This window comes from Euleptes europaea, chromosome 20 (assembly GCF_029931775.1).
Source record: "Euleptes europaea isolate rEulEur1 chromosome 20, rEulEur1.hap1, whole genome shotgun sequence".
NCBI lineage: Eukaryota > Metazoa > Chordata > Lepidosauria > Squamata > Sphaerodactylidae > Euleptes > Euleptes europaea.
This window is the reverse complement of record NC_079331.1, coordinates 10297799-10318635: the sequence shown is the minus strand read 5'-3', so window position 1 is coordinate 10318635 and position 20837 is coordinate 10297799. Positions and strand designations below refer to the sequence as shown.

General features: G+C 45.4%; 1 protein-coding gene across 1 annotated transcript in view; it reads left to right on the top strand.

Moving 5' to 3' along the window:
- FBN1 (fibrillin 1) overlaps positions 1-20837 on the top strand; it is a 197789-nt gene that overhangs the window by 149608 nt on the left and 27344 nt on the right. Inside the window, exons 40-50 of the mRNA XM_056865827.1 lie at positions 352-474; positions 3278-3436; positions 5104-5175; positions 5960-6085; positions 7639-7761; positions 10065-10190; positions 11027-11143; positions 12092-12220; positions 14437-14556; positions 15721-15846; positions 19882-20031. Of these exons, the coding sequence (XP_056721805.1) occupies positions 352-474; positions 3278-3436; positions 5104-5175; positions 5960-6085; positions 7639-7761; positions 10065-10190; positions 11027-11143; positions 12092-12220; positions 14437-14556; positions 15721-15846; positions 19882-20031 (1371 nt within the window). The remainder of the gene's footprint in view (positions 1-351; positions 475-3277; positions 3437-5103; positions 5176-5959; positions 6086-7638; positions 7762-10064; positions 10191-11026; positions 11144-12091; positions 12221-14436; positions 14557-15720; positions 15847-19881; positions 20032-20837) is intronic.

Sequence of the window (20837 nt, the reverse complement as noted above, 5' to 3'; positions counted from 1 at the left end):
TGTATATATAAGCTGCCTTATACTGAATCAGACCCTTGGTCCATCAAAGTCAGTATTGTCTACTCAGATCGGCAGCGGCATTCCAGGGTCTCAGGCACAGGTCTTTCACATCACCTACTTGCCTAGTTCAACTGGACATGCCAGGGATTGAACCTGGAACCTTCTGCATGCCAAGCAGATGCTCTACAAAGTGAGCCACAGCCCCTCCCCGACCTCTCAGAGTGTCTGTTGTGGGGAGGGGAAGGGAAGGCGATTGGAAGCCGGTTTGATTCTTCCTTAAGTGGCAGAGAAAGTCGGCATAAAAAACCAACTCTTCTCCTTCTCCTCCTCCTCCTCCTCCTCCTCCTGCAGATATTGACGAGTGTACCACCCCTGGCATCTGTGGGCCCGGCACTTGCTACAACACCATCGGCAACTACACCTGCATTTGTCCTCCCGACTACCTGCAAGTCAACGGTGGGAACAACTGTATGGGTGAGTACTTTACAATCTGGGTAGTGTCTGGCATGGCAGTCCTCAGCTGATTACAGCCAGCGTGGCTGAGCTTCAGTGGAGCCGAGCCAGTTCATGCAAATCTTTTGGAATCTTTTGGGCAGGAGGGGGGATAAGACTTCTAATGAATCTGAACTCAACAATCAGAGAGCCTGGCTAGAGTTGACTGTTTCCTTCCCATCGTTAATGGAATATGTCATTCTGTAAATAACGTTATGCTTGCATCCTCTGGCGAAGCTACGTTTTCCTGCTGCTGATCCATGAACGGACCTTCGTAGTGGGGAAGTTCTGCTGGCTGAGCCGTCGGAGGATTGTAATGCTTTTAGTGGTGGGAAGCAGAGTCAAGTCCTGAATCCTTCCTCTGTTAGATGTTGGCGGCAAAACTTTCATCGTGTTCAAATCCCCCCATCGGCCACGGAAGCTCACCGAGTGACTTTTGGCTGGTGACCGTGTGCTTAGCCTACCTCACATGAAGCTGCCTTATACTGAATCCGACCCTCGGTCCATCGAAGTCAGTATTGTCTACTCAGACTGGCAGCGGCTCTCCAAGGTCTCAGGCAGAGGTCCTTCACATCACCTACGTGCCTTTAACTGGAGATGCCAGGGATTGAACCTGGGACCTTCTGCGTGCCAAGCAGATGCTCTACCACTGAGCCACAGCCCCTCCCCAAAAGACTGGTACTATACACACGTATTAACACACACACATGAAGCTGCCTTATACTGAATCCGACCCTCGGTCCCTCAAAGTCATTATTGTCTACTCAGTCCGGCAGCAGCTCTCCAGGGTCTCAGGCCTGGAGGTCTTTCACATCACCTACCTGCCTAGTCCCTTTAACTGGAGATGCTGGGGATTGAACCTGGGATCTTCTGCATGCCAAGCAGATGCTCTACAAAGTGAGTCACAGCCCCTGTAGGATTGTTGTGAGAATAAAGTGGAGGAGGGGAGGACGTTGTGTTTAATACTCTGTTTATTAAGTGCCAGTGATCCTAAGGTTATATCGGTGGTGGCAAAATTTATATATATATATCCCTTATAGCCCTTAAACAATAGATTTAGAATTATGCTGCTCAAATGTATGAATCTAGGAACTTCTCAGGAGGAAAGGAGAGGACATTGAGCTCCTTGGAAGAATGCCAGAGTAAAAATGTACATCCCCCAAAATTTGTGCATGGTTTTAGCACACACATTACCGTCGGTCACATATACAAACACCATGTGTGAATGTGCTAATTGTGGGTATGTGCAGAAGCCCTGCGCAAGGGTACTTTGGCTGAAGTTCAGCCCCATCTGCTCTGCTGAATTTCTCTGTAGGCTCCAAACTCAAATGAACTCAGAATGTCTAAGGAAAGCACCAACTTCCCAGTATTTCACTGGAAGGATGTGAAATCACAAACTGAGCCAGGTTTTAAATGCAAACCCACGGCTGGGCATGGCTAGCGGTGTGTTGCTGCCAAGGGCTTTGAGGCTTTTCAACGAGAGCATCCTGAGTTATGAAACCAGTGCTGTTAGGCTTTTTTTCCCTTCTCCCATGGATAGTGACGTGACTTTTCAATAGCTTTGAGCTTGTAACATAAGAACCCTGGAGTTTAGCAACCCCTTCCCCCCCCAAAAAAAACCCCCACAGCTAACAACTCTTTCCCGCTATCCAGCAGAGGCTCGAAACAAACATCTTACTAATAAAAAGAAGAGACGGAATGATGCTTAACATATTCTGTTTTTTTTTTAAAGCAGGGTCAGCCCAGGGCATTTTGGTCCTTTGCGAAATGCCATTTGCATTCTGTGGTTTTTGACTTTCCCGAACAAACGCGTGCTAATTTCCACCGAGCGCTATCCCATGAGAAGTTCAAGCAGTGGTTGGGAGCTGCGTAATAGCGCTACTCTTGTGAGGGAACCGGCCTGATGGATAGTGCCCCACAGGTCAGATACCCGTCTCCCTCTTCACCATCCTTGATGGCACTCGGAATCGGCCCAAGGGCTGGCCGGAGATATTTGGTGCCCCCTTCCGATTTAACATCGGAAACGTGCCGTCAGGGTGTTTGGGGCCATGAACAGCGAATGGCCTTGCTTGCCCAACGGATCTGTCTCTCTCGTACTCGGCTGCCTTTCATGGCACCCAAAATCCATCTCTGTGAGGCAGCTGCCTCACTGGTTCCCAACCAGGGGCCCATGGACCCCCAGGGGTCCGCGAGAACTAAATTAAGGCCCGCGAAACAAAGTTATAAACCCGTAATAAATTAATATTTTCAATTAAACGTTCTCTATTATAATATATATATATTCAAATATAATTCTAAGTTTAATGTTTAACTAACAGTTATGATTAACGTTTATTTTCAAATTCCCGGAATTTTTATTTTGAACCTTGGGGTCTCTGCACCGAACAAAAAAGTCCTAGTGGTCCCTGGTCAAAAAAAGGTTGGGAACCACTGTTAGAGAGCCAGTGTAGTGTAGTAGTTGAGAGCGGCAGACTCTAATCTGGAGAACTGGCTCCTACACATGAAGCCAGCTGGGTGACCTTGGGCCAGTCACAGTTCTCTTCGAGCTCTCTCAGCCCCATCTACCTCCCAAGGTGCCTGTTGTGTCGAGAGGAAGGGAATGTGACTGTAAGCCGCTTTGAGACTCCTTAAAGCTAGAGAAAAGTGGGGTATAAAAACCGACTCTTCTTCTTCTTCCTTTTAGTTCACGTTTGGGACTCTGCTTAAAGGAGGTTCTCTAGAACAGGCCTGCATGATGCATGCTGAGACAAGACCCTGATCATCTGTTGTTTCTTTGCCAATGCAGATATGAGGAGGAGTATTTGCTACAGAAACTATTACGCCGACAATCAAACCTGTGATGGAGAGCTGCCTTTTAACATGACCCAAAAAATGTGCTGCTGTTCCTACAACATTGGGCGAGCCTGGAATCGGCCTTGTGAACAGTGTCCCATCCCGAGCACCGGTGAGTTATGGAGAAAACGTAGCTTGTGTGGAACAAGTGGTGCCAAGCAACAACTGGTCTGCTGTAGCTATATGCAAACTAGTCACATGGTTATTTGTGGAGAGCCAGCGTGATGTAGTGTTTAAGAGCGGCGGTTTGGAGCGGTGGAGTCTGATCTGGAGAACCAGGTTTGATTCCCCACTCCTCCACATGAGCTAATCTGGTGAACCTGGTTGGTTTCCCCACTCCTACACATGAAGCCAGCTGGGTAACCTTGGGCAAGTCACAGCTCTCTTAGAGCTCTTTCAGCCCCACCTACCTCACAGGGTGGAGAGGGGAAGGTGATTGTAAGCCGGTTTGCGTCTCCCTTAACTGGTAGAGAAAAAAACCAACTCTTCTTCTTCTTCTTCTCCTCCTCCTCCTTCTTCTCCTTCTCCTTCTCCTTCTCCTTCTCCTTCTCCTCCTCCTCCTCCTCCTAATGCTGTTTTGAATGCAAGTTGTGCGTACATGTACGCAAAAGTGCTATCAAAGTCTCCAAAATTCAGCTTAAATCAAAGGGCTGCTAGGGTTGCCAGGTCCCTCTTCGCCACCAGCAGGAGGTTTTTGGAGCGGAGCCTGAGGAGGGCGGGGCTTGGGGAGGGGCTTCACTGCCATAGAGTCCAATTGCCAAAGCGGCCATTTTCTCCAGGTGAACTGATCTCTATTGGATGGAGATCAGTTGTAATAGCGGGAGACCTCCAGCTACTACTGGGAGCTTTGGTAACCAGTGCTAATCGGTATATAGTTATTGCTGTGTTCCGTATGGAAAAATACTGAAATAATGAACAAAATTTACAACTAAATCTTGTTTGCTTTTACTGGATATTGTATATACTTCATACAAACTTACAGTCATATGGCTTATCTCATACACATAAATACAGATAATTCACAGTGGGTAGCCGTGTTAGTCTGTTTGCAGTAGTCAAAAAGGGCAAGAGTCCAGTAGCACATACATACAGATTTACACATCTGAATACACAGGCATAATATGCCCTTGCAATTTTTCCAGATCTGGTGTAATTGCCAATTTTTCTATGAGCATTACTTGCCCTTACAATCTATGCTGTGCCATAGGCCATGCCATGCCATGCCAACTTTATTTCCCGGGATTGGGTAAAGTTTCAATAATCTTTATCAAGGCATCAACTGAATTTGAGGCAACAGCCTTCCCCTGCCGGTCACAGTTGAAAACTACCTGGAGCTTGGCAACCCTGCAACTACATATAGAGGCCAACTACATATAGAGGCCAAAGTAAACCACATATAGAAGCCAAAGCAAAAATTCCAAACGTTACAGTTAGTTCAGAGGGGACAGCGACCAAGATTAGTAAGTAAATAAAAGATATACATATATACTTTTATCACATTTGTTCACATGTCAGACATATTTGTTCACACGTCAGCCTGGTTTCTGTGTGCTTGTAAGGACATCCCATGTGATCTTGGACTTATTTCTCGCAACCTCCACCAACTAGTTCACTCTGCAGAACCAGTGTGCCGTTTCATAAGAATGCATTTGTTGTTTGGTCCTCAAGAGGCATAGGTTAAAAATTGGCTTCCGCTGTAAGCTAAAAGCAAAAAACCAAAAACTAGAAATCCCGTTTAATTATTTGGTGAACGTGCAATGTCTTCCTTCCATTTCTCAGACGAGTTTTCGACACTCTGTGGAAGTCAGAGGCCTGGCTTTGTCATCGACATCTACACGGGGCTACCAGTTGGTGAGTTAAAATTCTGTTGAGATTTCCTCTCTTTTTTTAAAAATTCCATATGGTATGATTTAGAGGGAAGAAGGGGGGGATTGTTTTCGTGATGTGTCTTCTCCCAGGCAGTTGTGGAGACTAAACAAGATAATAGAAGTCAACCTCTATGTTTGTCAGGCTTTGCTGGTCTTTTTTTTGGGGGGTGGGGGGTTTCTCTTAGCTGGCAGCTGTGATCGGTGTTGCTTGGGATGAAGGCAGGATAGAGTTCTGAAGACAATCTAATCAAGATTCAGTTAAGAGATCGTAGGTCCTAAAAAGCAAGGAGGTTCTGGGATTGTTGCCAGTTAGCAATGGGTTGGAAAGGAACTGCGAGTCTTTACTTTTTTTCTTTTTCTTTTTGCTAAAGCACAGATTTTTATGGGTATTGAATATTTTTTTTGGGGGGGGGATCTTTGTTTATAGAGGGAGGCGGGGGGAAAGGGTTCAATCTGATTGTTTTTCTCACACAGTATGAATGTGGAAAGGTTTCCTAGCCAAGATTTCCAAATCTGAAACCCAAAAGAATAAAACTCAGGAATTCGCGCAAAGGAGCCAAGAGTATTCTTAGAGGGAATTCCCTTCTTCCCTTTCTTGTTTTAATTCACATGAAGGAAAAAAAAAAACCAAAGCAGAACTGAACAACATATAAGAGATTTAAAATAAAATATAATATGTTTTATATCAGGTGATTTTAAAAATATATATTTTTATTGTTATTATTATATGGTTTTTGGTTTCAAACATTTCAGTTTTTCCAATGCAGATATTGATGAATGCCGCGAGATCCCTGGTGTGTGTGAGAATGGAGTCTGCATAAACCTGGTCGGCAGTTTCCGATGCGAGTGTCCGGGGGGATTCTTTTACAATGACAAACTGCTCATCTGTGAAGGTAAGAGGATTCCACCGGAAGCCAAGCCCATGGGATGGAAATAGGGGAATGGATAACATGTGCTAGTGTGTACACTGAGACTGCATCGCACTTTGCTGCAGTCCTCTGCGCATTATATTAGGTGCCGTGGAAGACAGGCAGGAGAATGCTGCTGCAGTCATCTTGTTTGCGGGCTTCCTGGAGACACCCGGTTAGTCACTGCTGGACTTGATGGGCTTTGGTCTGATCCAGCATGGCCTTTCTTATGTTCTTATGAGCATGCCTGTTATATTGGGTGCTGTGGAACACAGGCAGGACAATGCTGCTGCAGTCGTCTTGCTTGTGGGCCTCCTAGACGCACCTGGTTGGCCACGGTGTGAACAGACTGCTGGACTTGATGGGCCTTGGTCTGATCCAGCATGGCCTTTCTTATGTTCTTATGAGCATGCCTGTTATATTGGGTGCTGTGGAACACAGGCAGGACAATGCTGATGCGGTCGTCTTGCTTGTGGGCTTTCTAGAGGCACCTGGTTGGCCATTGTGTGGACAGACTGCTGGACTTGATGGGCCTTGGTCTGATCCAGCATGGCCTTTCTTATGTTTTTATGAGCATGCCTATTATATTCGGTGCTGTGGAACACAGGCAGGATGCTGTTGCTGTCATCTTGTTTGCGGTCTTCCTAGAGGCACCTGGTTGGCCACCGTGTGGACAGACTGCTGAACTTGATGAGTCTTGGTCTGATCCAGCAGGACCTTTCTTATGTCTGGATGCTATAAGAAGCCATCTGGAACTCGAGGGGGAGGGGGGGAGCAGCAGCAGCTGCTGCCTAAGCTTCTGCTTTCCTCATTCCTCCTGACATCTAAACTGGCTCAGAGAAGCAAAGTTAAAAAAAAAAACACAACACCTTGTTTCAGAAAGCCTGTTGGTGCCTAACTCTGCCACTGTAGGCTGAAGCAGTGTCGCCTTGTGCTTTTAATTCCATGCACACAGCCACGGTGATCCGACCAGTGATGTTTGGCCAGGGGCCTGGCTCGCCTGCAGCAAATTCTGCCTTGCAGAGTGCAGCTGTTTGAAATGGGCGTGGCTCCATCTGCGGTAATAAGCCGAGAAGGAGCTCGAGCGAAAAAGCGTTGCTGCCGGCCAGCCTCTCAGACGGAAAAGTACCGTTCAGGCAGTCGGCGGGAAGGAAAAGTAGGTCAAAAAAAAAAAAGAAAAGAAAAAAAGAAGTACCGTAATGCTAATTAGGAACTAATAATGAATTGCAAGTGTTTTAAAAAAAATCAGGAAGAGGGTGTTTCAAGGATGAGCCTTCTGAATTACAACACGTTAACGTTTAGTAAGGTTGCCTTCGTTGGGCGTGTCACAAGTGAGATTTTTTTTTTTTGTATTTTCAGTTATTGTCCCAATAGGGCTGCCAGATAGGGTTTCCAACCTCCAGGTACTAGCTGGAGATCTCTTGCTATTACAACTGATCTCCAGCAGTATTTTAAAAAATGTAATGAACATTTCAAAACTTTGCCAACAATCCTTTTCCAGTTAATTCAAAGACTGATTTCCTATTTTGCTTCTGCAGATATCGATGAATGCCAAAATGGACAGATTTGTCAACAAAATGCAGACTGCGTCAACACGGCGGGTAGCTACCGCTGCGATTGCAAACCTGGTTATCGGTTCACACCTGTAGGCAGATGTGTGGGTAAGTGCTTCCTCGGTGGATGCCCCACCGATCCGTTTGTAGCTGTGTTAATTAATGGCTAGAACAAAAATTGTTCTTTCTCAAAGAAATGTACAAATGGCACTTGCTTGAATGAAGATAGGTAGAGAGAATCTGTTATTTCCAACATAATGTCTTATACTTTGACCTTCAGTCTGTGATATTTTTGAAGACCAAGCTAGAGGAACTTCCTACCTTTAAACAGTATGTTTTTCTGTCTTGGAAAGTTCAACAAGGACCTAGCCAAGAGAACACAAAGTATTTTCCCTTTCCTCTATTTCTTTTGCTTAATGTACTGGGAAATATGCTGTCCTGCCTGAGAAACTTTAGGAGCTGTCCTGTAAGCAGAGTGATCTTTATCTGTGGAGCAATGTGTGTTATCTAATTTAGAGCCCAAACCTCAAAGTACTGTGATAATTCAAGCTTGAAAGTTTTTTTTTGAAAGCTTTTTTTCCTTCTTCCAAATCCAGAGGGGTAGCCTCCTCATCTCTAGTAGAACCTGTTTCTGGTTGGCAGGCAAGACCAACTCCTGATTTTTGCTAGGCAAAGAGCACCGTAGCTTCACAGTCCAGCTATATTCTTATTTAGTGATCATAGAATCATAGAATTGTAGAATCATAGAGTTGGAAGGGACCACCAGGGTCATCTAGTCCAAACCCCTGCACAAGGCAGGAAATTCACAACTACCTCCCCTCCCACACTCCCGGTGACCCCTACTCCATGCCCAGAAGATGGCCAAGGTGCCCTCCCTCTCATGATCTGCCTAAGGTCATAGAATCAGCATTGCTGACAGATGGCCATCTAGCCTCTGCTTAAAAACCTCCAGGGAAGGAGAGCTCACCACCTCCCGAGGAAGCCTGTTCCACGGAGGAACCACTCTGTTAGAAAATTCTTCCTAATGTCTAGATGGAAACTCTTTTGGTTTAATTTCAACCTGTTGGTTCTGGTCCGACCTTCTGGGGCAACAGAAAACAACTCGGCACCATCCTCTATATGACCCCGATATTTTCTTGGGATCCCCCCTACCCCCAGCATTAAGTTTTCAGAAGTGCACCTTTCCCTACAGTATGGGTTTGCATTGTTTTTCCGAAGTCATTGAGGGAGAAAAGGGTGTAGGATCCTTATGCTGAGAATGAAAAGCTTGTTTTGTTTGGGTACGGGCAGTAACCTAACATGTTGAGGAACATAATTGTTCCTGAGAGTCCTTCGCTAAAAGAGAAACAGGAAAATCCAGGGAAACAGCTGATAGGAGCAACAATACTCTAATGTTAATTGGCACAAATGTCACTTCCCTGAATTTTGCTCTAGCTTTCCCAGGAAGAAGAAGTAAGGTGCAGTAGTTGGATAGGTGATAAATTATACCACTTTGAAGTAACATATAATGGAAACAAAAGGGTACATTGGGATTGTTAGCGCACACATAAATCCTTAATCTGCCATGCTCCTTGTAATATCTTTGTGGAGTCTACTGGTGGCAAATTTTGTTTAACTACCTGAGTCCAAAAACCAATCTTAGTGTTCTGCGCAATTTAGTTTTGTTCGGCGCACCCTGTATTTAGAGAGCCCAAGTTATCAGAAAGAGGAATGTTCGCACATTTTACATGTACAATTCAAATCTCTCCTATATTCTAAAAGACAAAATGAAGAAGATATTCTAAGCATGCCTCTGTACTTTCAGGTAAGAGGATAGGATTCGCAATAATGGGTTTAAATTGCGGGCGGAAAGGTACCGGCTGGATATTAGGAACAATTATTTTACAGTAAGATTTGTTTGGCAGTGGAAGTGGCTACCTAGGGAGGTGGTGAGCTCCCCCTTACTTGCAGTCTTTAAGCAGAGGCTGGAAAACACTTGTCAGGGATGCTCAGGCTGATCCTGCATTAAGCAGGGGGTTGGACTAGATGGCCTGCATGGCCCCTTCCAATTCTATGATTCTGTAGTTTAGGTACGGTTGTCCAGATTCAGGGACTGTGGAACTAGTTATTAGAAGTTGACTGGAATGACAGGGGGGATTCAGAGAAACCACTGAATGCACGATTGCTAAAGACTGTCTAAAATAGGGTGTATGGTCTCAATCGAGCCAAGCCTGTTGCTAGGTAAAAAGGCTGTAGAAGATCTCTACTTGGGTCCAGGAAGGAGCCACTGCGAGTTAGAGTAGACAAGCCTGAGGTAATGAACCAATGAGTAGACAAGCCTAAAGTAATGAACCAATGAATTGACTCAGCAGAAGGCAGTTACATTTGCTCATTTTTTTAATGCAGTATTTTTCAAAACTCTTGTTCCTCAGATCGCAACGAGTGTCAAGAAGTACCGAACATTTGTAGTCATGGCGAGTGCTTTGACTTAGATGGAGGTTATTACTGCCGTTGCGACACTGGATTCACAACAAACGAAGACAAGACTATGTGTCTGGGTATGTGTGAAACTACATTCTTAGCCTCTTAGCCTTCTGAACAAAATGATAAAGGTCAATGGACATCCTTACAAATTATATATTAGCACACAATATTCCTTAAAAATAATTCATTAGCATTTGCCCACCACGGAACCATTCGATAACCAGAATGATCCGTCACCTTTCGGTGAAAAGTGCTTTGCAGTTCTGCTTCGTTGCTGATGAAGAATTACTAGTACTTGTGCTCGTTATTGTTTCATTGATTTTACTTGCCATATCCGCCTGGCCTCAGGTTCACCAGTAATTGGGGTCCGCAATCCTCATTGCGCAACAGGCCTTCTGAAAAAGGCATGGGTAATCATCAGCAGAAATCCTTGACTTCTCAGCCCAGTTAGTGAGTCCTTGTTAGGGCAGTCAAGCAGCTCCCTCAGTTCATCATGGGGAGTTGTGACCTTCCATACAATAGGATTGATAGTGAAGGAAGCCAATGGGTCAGTCTCATTTTGTTGGAACGATCTGATCTCAAACTCACCTTCGTTCTTTGATCTGTTTGTCTCCAGAATGTGAGAGTGATATGACTAAGCTACCAAACTTTGGGTTGTATCCAATATATATATATTTTAGCTGGTGAAAATGAAAGGAAATGAAAGATTCTCTTTGACCACCCAAAAAATGGTTATCATGAGACCAGCATGTTCAAAAACCATGTGGGACAGGATCTGTAGAATAGACAAGGCTGAATGAAAAAGCAGGCTGGATCCATCCTTTTGGTTTGTCTTGACTGATAGCTATACCTCTGTAGATCTTAGAGTGAGGAAAGATGTATCATGAGACTTTTCTTATTCTGTCGATAGATATCAATGAATGTGAACGAGATCCATGTGGAAACGGCACGTGTAGGAATACCGTCGGCTCGTTCAACTGCCGCTGCAATACAGGATTCATCCTTTCACACAACAATGACTGCATAGGTAAGGAAGCTCTCTACTGATGCAGCTGAAACACTTCGGGGGTTCACGCTTCTCAACCGTAATTAGTCACTGAACTCTGACTTAAAAGAGCACGAGTCATCAGCAGCTCTTTCCTCCATCCTCAGCTGCTTGCAAAAACTGGATTCTGGAAGTACTACAATAAGAGCATGTAGAGTGAGCTCACCTCTATACCTAGGTCTAAACTTGCCACAATCCCTCCAGTTTATTTTGATTTTCTGATAATCCCGTGATACAGACGACTATTTATGTGCGGTGGAGGCTAATCTGGCAAACTGTATTTGTTTCCCCACTCCTACACACGAAGCCAACTAGTCACAGCTCTCTCCGAACTCCACCTGGTGGAGGGGAGAGAACCAGTGGGCTACAGTCATCCCTGGTTACAAACTGTATAGAAATGACAGAGAAGGGCATATTGGAGGGGGTGTTGCTATGTATATCAAGGAAGGCATAGTGTCTAATAAGCTAGAGACCATAAAAAGGGCAGACTCGTCCACAGAATCCTTATGGGTGACAATTCCAGGCACCAAAGAAGATTTAGTACCGGGGACGTTCTATCGCCCCCCGGACCAAATGGCTCAGGGTGATCTTGAGATGGAAAATGAAATTAGGGAAGCATGTAAAGGTAATGAGGTAGTATTGATTGGATAAATGTATGCTCCAGTCAAGGCAAAGAGATAAAATTCGGCATATAAAAACCAATTCTTCTACTTCTTCTTCCGGATGTGAAGAATCTGGTATGGAAGCTGGAAATACAAGAAAATGCACTGATCTGTTCCAATAGTCTCCTGTGGGGGTGGATCCCTTTTTCATAAAGACAGCTGCTGCTTTTTTAAAAATCCTGTGCGTGATTTAATTAAAAGTTATTTGTTTCTGTTTTGTTCCTTCTCTTCCTCCCCCCACCCCCCCAATCCCATTTTCTGCTTCTAGATGTCGACGAATGTGCCGGTGGAAACGGCATGCTGTGCCGTAACGGGCAGTGCATCAACACCGTTGGATCTTACCAGTGCATCTGCAATGATGGTTATGAGATACCAACAGGGGGAAGAGTCTGTATGGGTATGTCTCAAACTTAATGGCGGGATTGAAACAAATTGCAGTGGAATGGTAAAAAAGAGGTAAAGGTCCCCTGTGCAAGCACCGGGTCGTTCCTGACCCATGGGATGACGTCACATCCCGATGTTTCCTAGGCAGACTTTGTTTACGGGGTGGTTTGCCAGTGCCTTCCCCAGTCATCTGGGGACTCGTTTTACTGGCCTCGGAAAGACGGAAGGCTGAGTTGACCTTGAGCTGGCAACCTGAAATTGACTCCCGTCAGGATCGAACTTAGGTCGTGAGCAGAGCTTCTGGTTGCAGTTCTGCAGCTTACCACTCTGTGCCACAGGGCTCCTTGAGAGAAGAAGAGGAGGGCCCATTATGAGGTGCTGCCTGCCATGTTCAGTCCTGGCGAGTCCTTAGATTGAAAACAATTCTTATCAGATCTGATGCCCGCAAGGAACCAACTGGCTGGGCAACGATGGGACCACACAAAACTCACCCCGTACACAAATTCAGTCTTGATGCCAAGAGCCAAGCTACATCTTACTGTTGACAAAAAGGGTAAAGGTGCTACCAACGGGTCATTTCCGACCCATGGGGTGATATGACATCACAACATTTACTAGACAGGCTGTGTTTTATGGGGTGGTTTGCCATTGCCTTCCCCAGTCATCTTCCCTTTACCCCCAGCAAGCTGGGCCCTCATTTTACCAACCTTGGAAGGATGGAAGGCAGAGTCAACCTTGAGCCGGCTACCTGAAACCGACTCCCGTCGGGATCGAACTCAGGTCATGAGCAGAGCTTGGACTGCAGTGCTGCAGCTGACCACTCTGTGCCACGGGGCTCCTAGTGGAACAACCTGGCCAGAAATGGACACCTCAGCAGGCTGTCTAAGCCACAGCCCGTAGTTCAAGAAACTAGATCTTTCCACTTGGTTTTCGAAGGAAAATCCAGGGTAAACCGTGATAGATGATAGAGAGAGCTGGCATGGTGAGTTGTTAGAGCTGGACTAGGATGTGGGAGATGCAGGATCGCATTCCCCGCTCTGCCATAGAAGCTTGCTTAATGACTTTGAGCCGGTCACTCATTCTCAGCCTAGCCTGGTTAAAATGGATACTAGTCATGATGCATACCTATTCTCTCCAGGATCAGAGGAGCAGGCCTGTTATATGGGGTGCTGTGGGACACAGGCAGGATAATGCTGCTGCAGGCGTCTTGTTTGTGGGCTTCCTAGAGGCACCTGGTTGGCCGCTGTGTGAACAGACTGCTGGGCTTGATGGGCCTAAGTCTAATCCAGCATGGCTTTTCTTATGTTCTTAGCCTAGCTAACAGGTGCCATTAATGCATGGGGGGGGGTGTTTGCCTTGGATTTGCCGCTCGCTAGATGCACATTTTCCTCACCCAAATTCTCAGAACTAAAAAATACGCCCCCCCCCCATGCAGAGTTTTGAGAATTCGAATGGGAACAAATGCGCATCTAGAGTGCGGACGTTCCAAGGCAGAACCTCCCATGCATAAATGACCAGGGTGGTGTTGTAAGGATAAAATGAAGTAGGGAAGAATGATGTTGTGAACTACATTGGGGAGAGGTGGGGTATAAATATCTAAATAAATTTAAGTTTTTTTTCTGAAATAGGGGTACAGAAATAAGAAAAGGAGAATAATAATGAATTAAGATAAAATAATAATAATAATTAAAAAATACAGATTGACAGCGCTCAAGTTCACCAAGTCCCTCATGACCCCAGAATGCTAAATGTAATTAAACTAAGTTAGTCTACCTCATTATCTATTTAATACAGTTAATGACGAAAAGTTATAAACTGCTGTAGCCGCTTAAAGAAAATAAGTAAGACTTATCTACTATACCTGTTATTGCTGTATTACTACATTAACTAATTCCACAGAACATAATGTATCCCCCACTATAAAATGTCTTCATCAGATAACATCTAAATGTAAAATAACACCATTTTAAGATCAAACAGGAATCACCCTCTGAAAAGTGTCATTGATTCAGGAACAAAAATTGTAATCCAAAATTAGAGCTGGGTTCATATCACGTAAATTTGTCGTAGAATGGTTGCCCATCTCGGTTTATGTTCGTCTGTCGGTTTTCTGCGAACTTAGCTGGTTAGTCTTGACATTGTCACCAAATCAAACATTCTTGCAAGGCAAGGGCATTTAATGGGGCTGATGATTGCTTTGCCCATAACTTCGCTCATAACTTCCCATAGATATCAACGAGTGTGCCTTGGATCCCGGCAAATGTGCGCCTGGAACCTGTCAGAATCTGGATGGCTCCTACAGATGCATCTGCCCCCCTGGATACGTCCTACAGAATGACAAGTGTGACGGTACGTGAATACCATTCAGTTCACAGTGGAAGTCTAGTTAAAATCCCCTGCAGGACAGCAAGTCCTAATAGTGCTTCCTTTTAAACCGATAACAAGTGACTTTTTTACTACACCGTCTGGTATATTTTGTTCCAAAACAGTTAATAGAATGTGCCCATGTAACTTCCCTCTGCAATGTGCTTTTTTTTTGGTCAATACAGAATAGATCTACAGTTCTCCAACTGGCTGAGTATCTCAAACATATGAATGGCCAATAAACAAATTAGCTTATTTACATACCTCCTGTGCAGATGTTCAAAACATGTGTGGTAGTGCCGGCAGCGGGGATCAAAGTCATGTCAGCCCCACCCCGCTGACCCTCCATGGTGCACTTCACAGCTAGTGTGTTGTAAACGAAAGAACCATTTCGGGAAGGCCGATTGGATGGGGAACACCCACGTGACCCTTTCACCTCTGTACGCTTGCCGGTAGCTTCCATGCTCCTGGGGGTTCTTGGGAGCAAGTTGTGGTGGAGGTGGAATCCCTACCCGCCTCGCTGTCTGTATACCAACATCATTCAAGAGAGCCAACGTGGTGTATTGGTTAAGAGCGGTGGTTTGGAGCGGTGGACTCTGATCTGGAGAACCGGGTTTGACTCCCCACTCCTCTATATGAGCGGCGGACGCTAATCTGGCAAACTGGATTTGTTTCCCCACTCCTACACGTGAAGCCAGCTGGGTGACCTTGGGCTAGTCACATGAACACATGAAGCTGTCTTATACTGAATCAGACCCTTGGTCCCTCAAAGTCAGTATTGTCTATTCAGACCGGCAGCGGCTCTCCAGGGTCTCAGGCAGAGGTCTTTCACATCACCTACTTGCCTGGTCCCTTTAACTGGAGATGCCGGGGATTGAACCTGGGGCCTTCTGCATGCCAAGCAGAGGCTCTACCGCTGAGCCACGGCCCCTCCCCACACTCTCACAGCCCCACCTACCTCACAGGGTGTTGTGGGGAGGGGAAAGGAAGGCAATTGTAAGTCGGTTTGAGAGAAAGTTGGCATATAAAAAAGCAACTCTTCTTCTTCTTCAACCTTAGAATGGCATCCGTGATTGGCGCCAGTCACTGCCTTGACTGTGTGCTTTTATTCAGCTTGGCAATACTAACCTGTATAAAAAACCTTTGCAGACATTGATGAGTGTGTGGAGGAGCCAGAGATATGCGCGCTGGGCACCTGCAGCAATACCCCAGGCAGTTTCACGTGCCTGTGTCCTGAAGGGTTTATCGTGTCCTCTACCGGAAGAAGATGTCAGGGTGAGTTGTCATACTATGTGTGATGATCTTTAGATACTAAATTTCCAAAGCTGGAGTTCACACAACCTACAAGGCGCCCAATGCCATTAGCCCAGGGGTCAGACCCTGTAACAAACCCAGATGCCAATTCTGTCCCTGTATCTTCTCAGGCTTCATGACATGTTATATTTTCCTTGTGTTCTCCTCGGTTTCTGGCAATCAGACGAGTGCTCAGAGTTCTGTGCTCCAAAGCCAATCCCCAGGCACATGGAGGCCAATTCAGATCGGGACCGCAATGCACAGGAGAACAGGCCCCTGCCTCACTGATTTCCTGACCCGAAACAGCCCTGGGAGGTGCTGTTTGCCCCATTGTGGATACCTTTGCATACCTCATGAGTACAGTTCCCAGTGGAACAAATAGTTCTTCCCTGTAGGGTTGCCATCTTCAGCTTGGCAAGTTCTTAGAGATTTAGGAGCATTGACTGGGGAGGCCTATTCCTACATGGCGTATTTTAAAAAATTACAATTTCATCAATTGAGGTTTGTTTCTTGTAGGCTCTTAAACGCCAACTTTTGGGGCTCGTAGGCATCATATGCTTGTGAAGATATTTTGCTTGGCTCTTGAGAATCCATTGTGCTAGAGCTCTGGATATTTCTCGTCCGAGTAGGGAATCCTTGTGCATTCAGTTCCCCTCTTTGTCCATCTCTCTTGGAGCTCAGCGGGTGTTTAGTTTCCCTCACTTTACAATTTTGACAGAGCGGCCGTGCATTTTCCTAGGGTCTAGGACTTCGTTCCTCTCCAATTCTGGTAGCAGTTGAGACGTGATTGGGGTTAGCTTCTTAGGATGACCCTTCCCGCAGCGAGTATGATTAATTCTGCCTGGAACATGCATTTATCAGAGTCCCGAAACCAGTTTGTGGTTTGGCAGCCTTTGCTTGGGTTTGAGAAAAAAAAGGGGGAGGGGTGTTTGTGGTATAGTTTGGTAGCTGAATAAAATAGATGAATCTTACATATGTGGTTTTAGCCTTCCCTTATGGCAATTGCTTCTCCCCATTAAAAACAAAAAACCCCAACAAGCATCATTGTGGGAGCTTTGCTTGATTTCCTGTTTCATTCAGAGGCTCTTGCTGTGACTTGCAGTTTCACTGAGTAGGAGGCTTGCCAGGCCTCGCAGCTCCACTGGTGGGAGCGTTGCGGGGCCGTGGCAAACGTGCATGGTGCGCCCCACGCCTACGTCACATCCGGGTCTACCCGGAAGCGACGCGGACGCTCTAGCGATCCCGGCCGAATCTCTGTGGTTTCCATAGAGTTTCAGCCGAGGTTGCCAGAGCGTCCGCGTCGCTGCCGGGTAGACCCAGAAGTGACGCGCGTGCCCTCTGTGCCCGCTGGCCCTCAGCGGGCCGGCGGGCAACCCGGTGGATTGGCGGGATTTTACCCGCCACCACCGGGCACCTGGCAACCCTACTAACTAGTCCTAAAGCTTCCAAACCGGAAAACATAGAAATATCGATTTGCAACGAGTGCATTTATTCTGTAAAAACTTGGTTTTGTTTGTTCATCAGCTGGAGCAACAGCAACCAAGGAGTCTTATAACTCTTGCAAGCAACAGTGTTATTATTCCACCCCTTTTTTTCTAAACGTGACAGCAATTTCTAGATCACTTTCTAAATTTTCCATCTCTTATCATCAAGATTTCTTGAAGTTTGTCAGTCTTCAAGGAATCTTTCTAAAATATGCTATGGGTTTTTTTTCCCCCAGAAAGGTTTTTTTTTTAAAGTGGCCAATTCATCTTAATATCCGTGGTTTAAATTCTGCCTCAATATCTGGTTCTTTATGTAGCCTAGGGGTCCCCAACCGTTTAGAATCGGGGGGGGGGGCACCTTTGGAGTTCTGACATAGAGTGGTGGGTGCAGCCACAAAAATGGCTGCCACAAGATCTGGAGCCTGCTACAAAAGGTCACAGTGTGAGGTTGTACACAACAGCATGGTGTAGTGGTTAAGAGAGGTGGTTTGGAGCGGGGGAGTCTGATTTGAGAACTGGGTTTGATTCCCCACCTCTCCACATGAGCGGCGGAGGCTAATCTGGTGAACCGGATTTGTTTCCCCACTCCTGCACACGAAGCCAGCTGGGTGACCTTGGGCTAGTCACAGCTCTCTCAGCCCCACCTACTTCACAGGGTGTCTGTTGTGGGGAAGGGAAGGTGATTGTAAGCCGGTTTGACTCTTCCTTACGTGGTAGAGAAAGTCGGCGTATAAAAACCAACTCTTCTTCTTCTGATGCAGCCGATAGCAATATTAATTCTTCTCTGTACTTTGGTACTGAAGTGTCAACATGGTCCTTGCATACTTTTAGAAAAGATTTGCTGTCTTCTTCTATTTCTGGTCTGCTCCCTGAACAAGGAACGAGAAAGGGAAGGCCGAGCTTTTGTACTAAACAATGAGCATTAGCTTTCGTTAAAGTTCTTCCTCCCGTATCTCAAAAAGGCAGGTACGCTTCAGTTTGGTTAATGTGCAGGTTTGTCAAAATAAAAATCGTTTAGCTCCTCCATTTAAATGATCAGTCAACTCAACAGCATTGATGACATGCAGAAATTCGTAATCCTGGAGATTCCCCCCCCCCCTTTCTTTCGTTCTTCATTGAAAGATTTAAGAAATTCCGGGATGTTGCTAAGGGCAAATCTTCCATCCAGCGAAACTGGACCGATGGCTGGCTTTGCAGCTGACACTCAGACGGCTCCTTTGCCAGCCAGGGTGGCTGCCAGCTCTGTCTGCCTGCGAGATGCTTGCGGTTTCCGTTCTGCTCCAGTGCTTAGATTACTTGGCCATGGGAGAGCACAGTGCGATGACACAACGCCAGTAATGCTCTCTCTTAACCCGCCGGACACTTTGCCAATATCACTAAGGAGAAGAGGAAAGGACAGAGCCGGCAATTGCTACTCCGATATTTTCTTTCTTTCTTTCTTTCTTTCTTTCTTTCTTTCTTTCTTTCTTTCTTTCTTTCTTTCTTTCTTTCTTTCTTTCTTTCTTTCTTTCTTTCTTTCTTTTTCTTTCTTTCTTTCTTTCTTTCTTTCTTTCTTTCTTTCTTTCTTTCTTTCTTTCTCTCTCTCTCTCTCTCTCTCTCTCTCTTTCTCTCTTTCTTTCTCTCTCTCTCTCTTTCTCTCTTTCTTTCTTTCTTTCTTTCTTTCTTTCTTTCTTTCTTTCTTTCTTTCTTTCTTTCTCTCCCTCTCCCTCTCCCTCTCCCTCTCCCTCTCCCTCTCTCTCTCCCTTCCTTCCTTCCTTCCTTCCTTCCTTCCTTCCTTCCTTCCTTCCTTCCTTCCTTTCTTTCTTTCTTTCTTTTCTTTCTTTCTTTCTTTCTTTCTTTCTTTCTTTCTTTCTTTCTTTCTCTTTCTTTCTTTCTTTCTTTCTTTCTTTCTTTCTTTCTTTCTTTCTTTCTTTCTTTCTTTCTTTCTTTCTTTCTTTCTCTCTCTCTCTCTCTCTCTCTCTCTCTCTCTCTCTCTCTCTCTCTCTTTCTCTCTTTCTCTCTCTCTCTCTCTCCTCTCTCTCTCTCTCTCTCGTTTAAAATTCCTTTTTATTTTAAACTTGAAAATACATAACGTCCAAAATACAAAATGAACCACACAACGGCCCTCAGAATAATCAAGGTTCAGATGTAAAAGTCAATCAGGAGAGAAACCGTCTTTTAAAAAGCTTGTGAAATTAAATTACGAGGCATGGTCTGGGCCAAAATACATAGCTGTCTGTGATCTTAAAAATGCACACAATATTTGAAACTTACACTTCTTCAACTAATTATGAAACAGAGCTTGAGTAGGTGGAAGAACCCATCTTACCATTTTTGTCATTGACCAGACCACATTAGCTTGGCTCTTCGTCTCCTGCTAAGGATCTTTGGCCTAATGGCCTTAGGCTTTAGTGGTTGCTGGGGAAAGGGAGAATTTCAAAATGATGGGTGGAAATTTTCAGCCAGAATACAACCCACTGTTTGGGTATAAATCTACCCATTCTACATATTAAAAGGCAAATGCTTGACTTGCATCATTCTCTTGTTTGTTTAGATCTGAGAGTGAGCTACTGCTTTACCAAATTTGAAGATGGGAAATGTTCGGTTCCCAAATCCAGAAACCATTCTAAGCAAGACTGCTGCTGCAATATGCGCGGGGAAGGATGGGGTGACCCGTGCGAACTGTGCCCACAAGAAGGACAAGGTTTGTGTGAAAGCTTTCGCGTGCCCCCACCGGCTCCTGCCTGTCAATGGAATAAATAATTTTTGTGAGAATCACAGAAGTTGGGTGAGGGAAAAAGAAGACTTTGGGGGAAATTTACTTTTTTGTTTTTATTTTCAAGCACAGGTAATCATGTTTATATTTTGACAATTGGTAACCAGTTACAGTTTCTGTACTCATTCTGTTGGAAAGTGCTGTTCTTAGTGTGGAAGGCGTCTTCTGCATACGGAAGAGCTTGTTTTACATCTGGTGTGTTGTTCAGGGGGAGTATTTGGGCAATGCAAAACAGAAGTGAGAAACTGCCATGGAAAATATCTGTTGAAGGCAGCATGGTGTAGTGGTTAAGAGTGGTGGTTTGGAATGATGGACTCTGATCTGGAGAACCGGGTTTGATTCCCTGCTCCTCCACATGAGCGGTGGGTGCTAATCTGGTGAACGGGATTTGTTTCCCCACTCCTACACACGAAGCCAGCTGGGTGACCTTGGGTAAGTTACAGCTCTGTTAGAGCTCTCTCAGCCCTACCTACCTCACAAGGTGTCTGTTGTGGGGAGGGGAAGGGGTTTGTAAGACAGTTTGAGTCTCCCTTAAGTGGTAGAGAAAGTCAGCATATCAAAACCAACTCTTCTTCTTCCAACTCTGGGTTTAGAAATTCCTGGGGATTTGGGGATGGAGTCTGGGAAGGTGGAATTTGGGAAGGGGTGGATCTCAGCAGGGTATCATGTTCTAGATTCCACCTTCCAAAGCAGCCGTTTTCTCCAGGGGAACTGATCTCTGTAGTCTGGAAGCC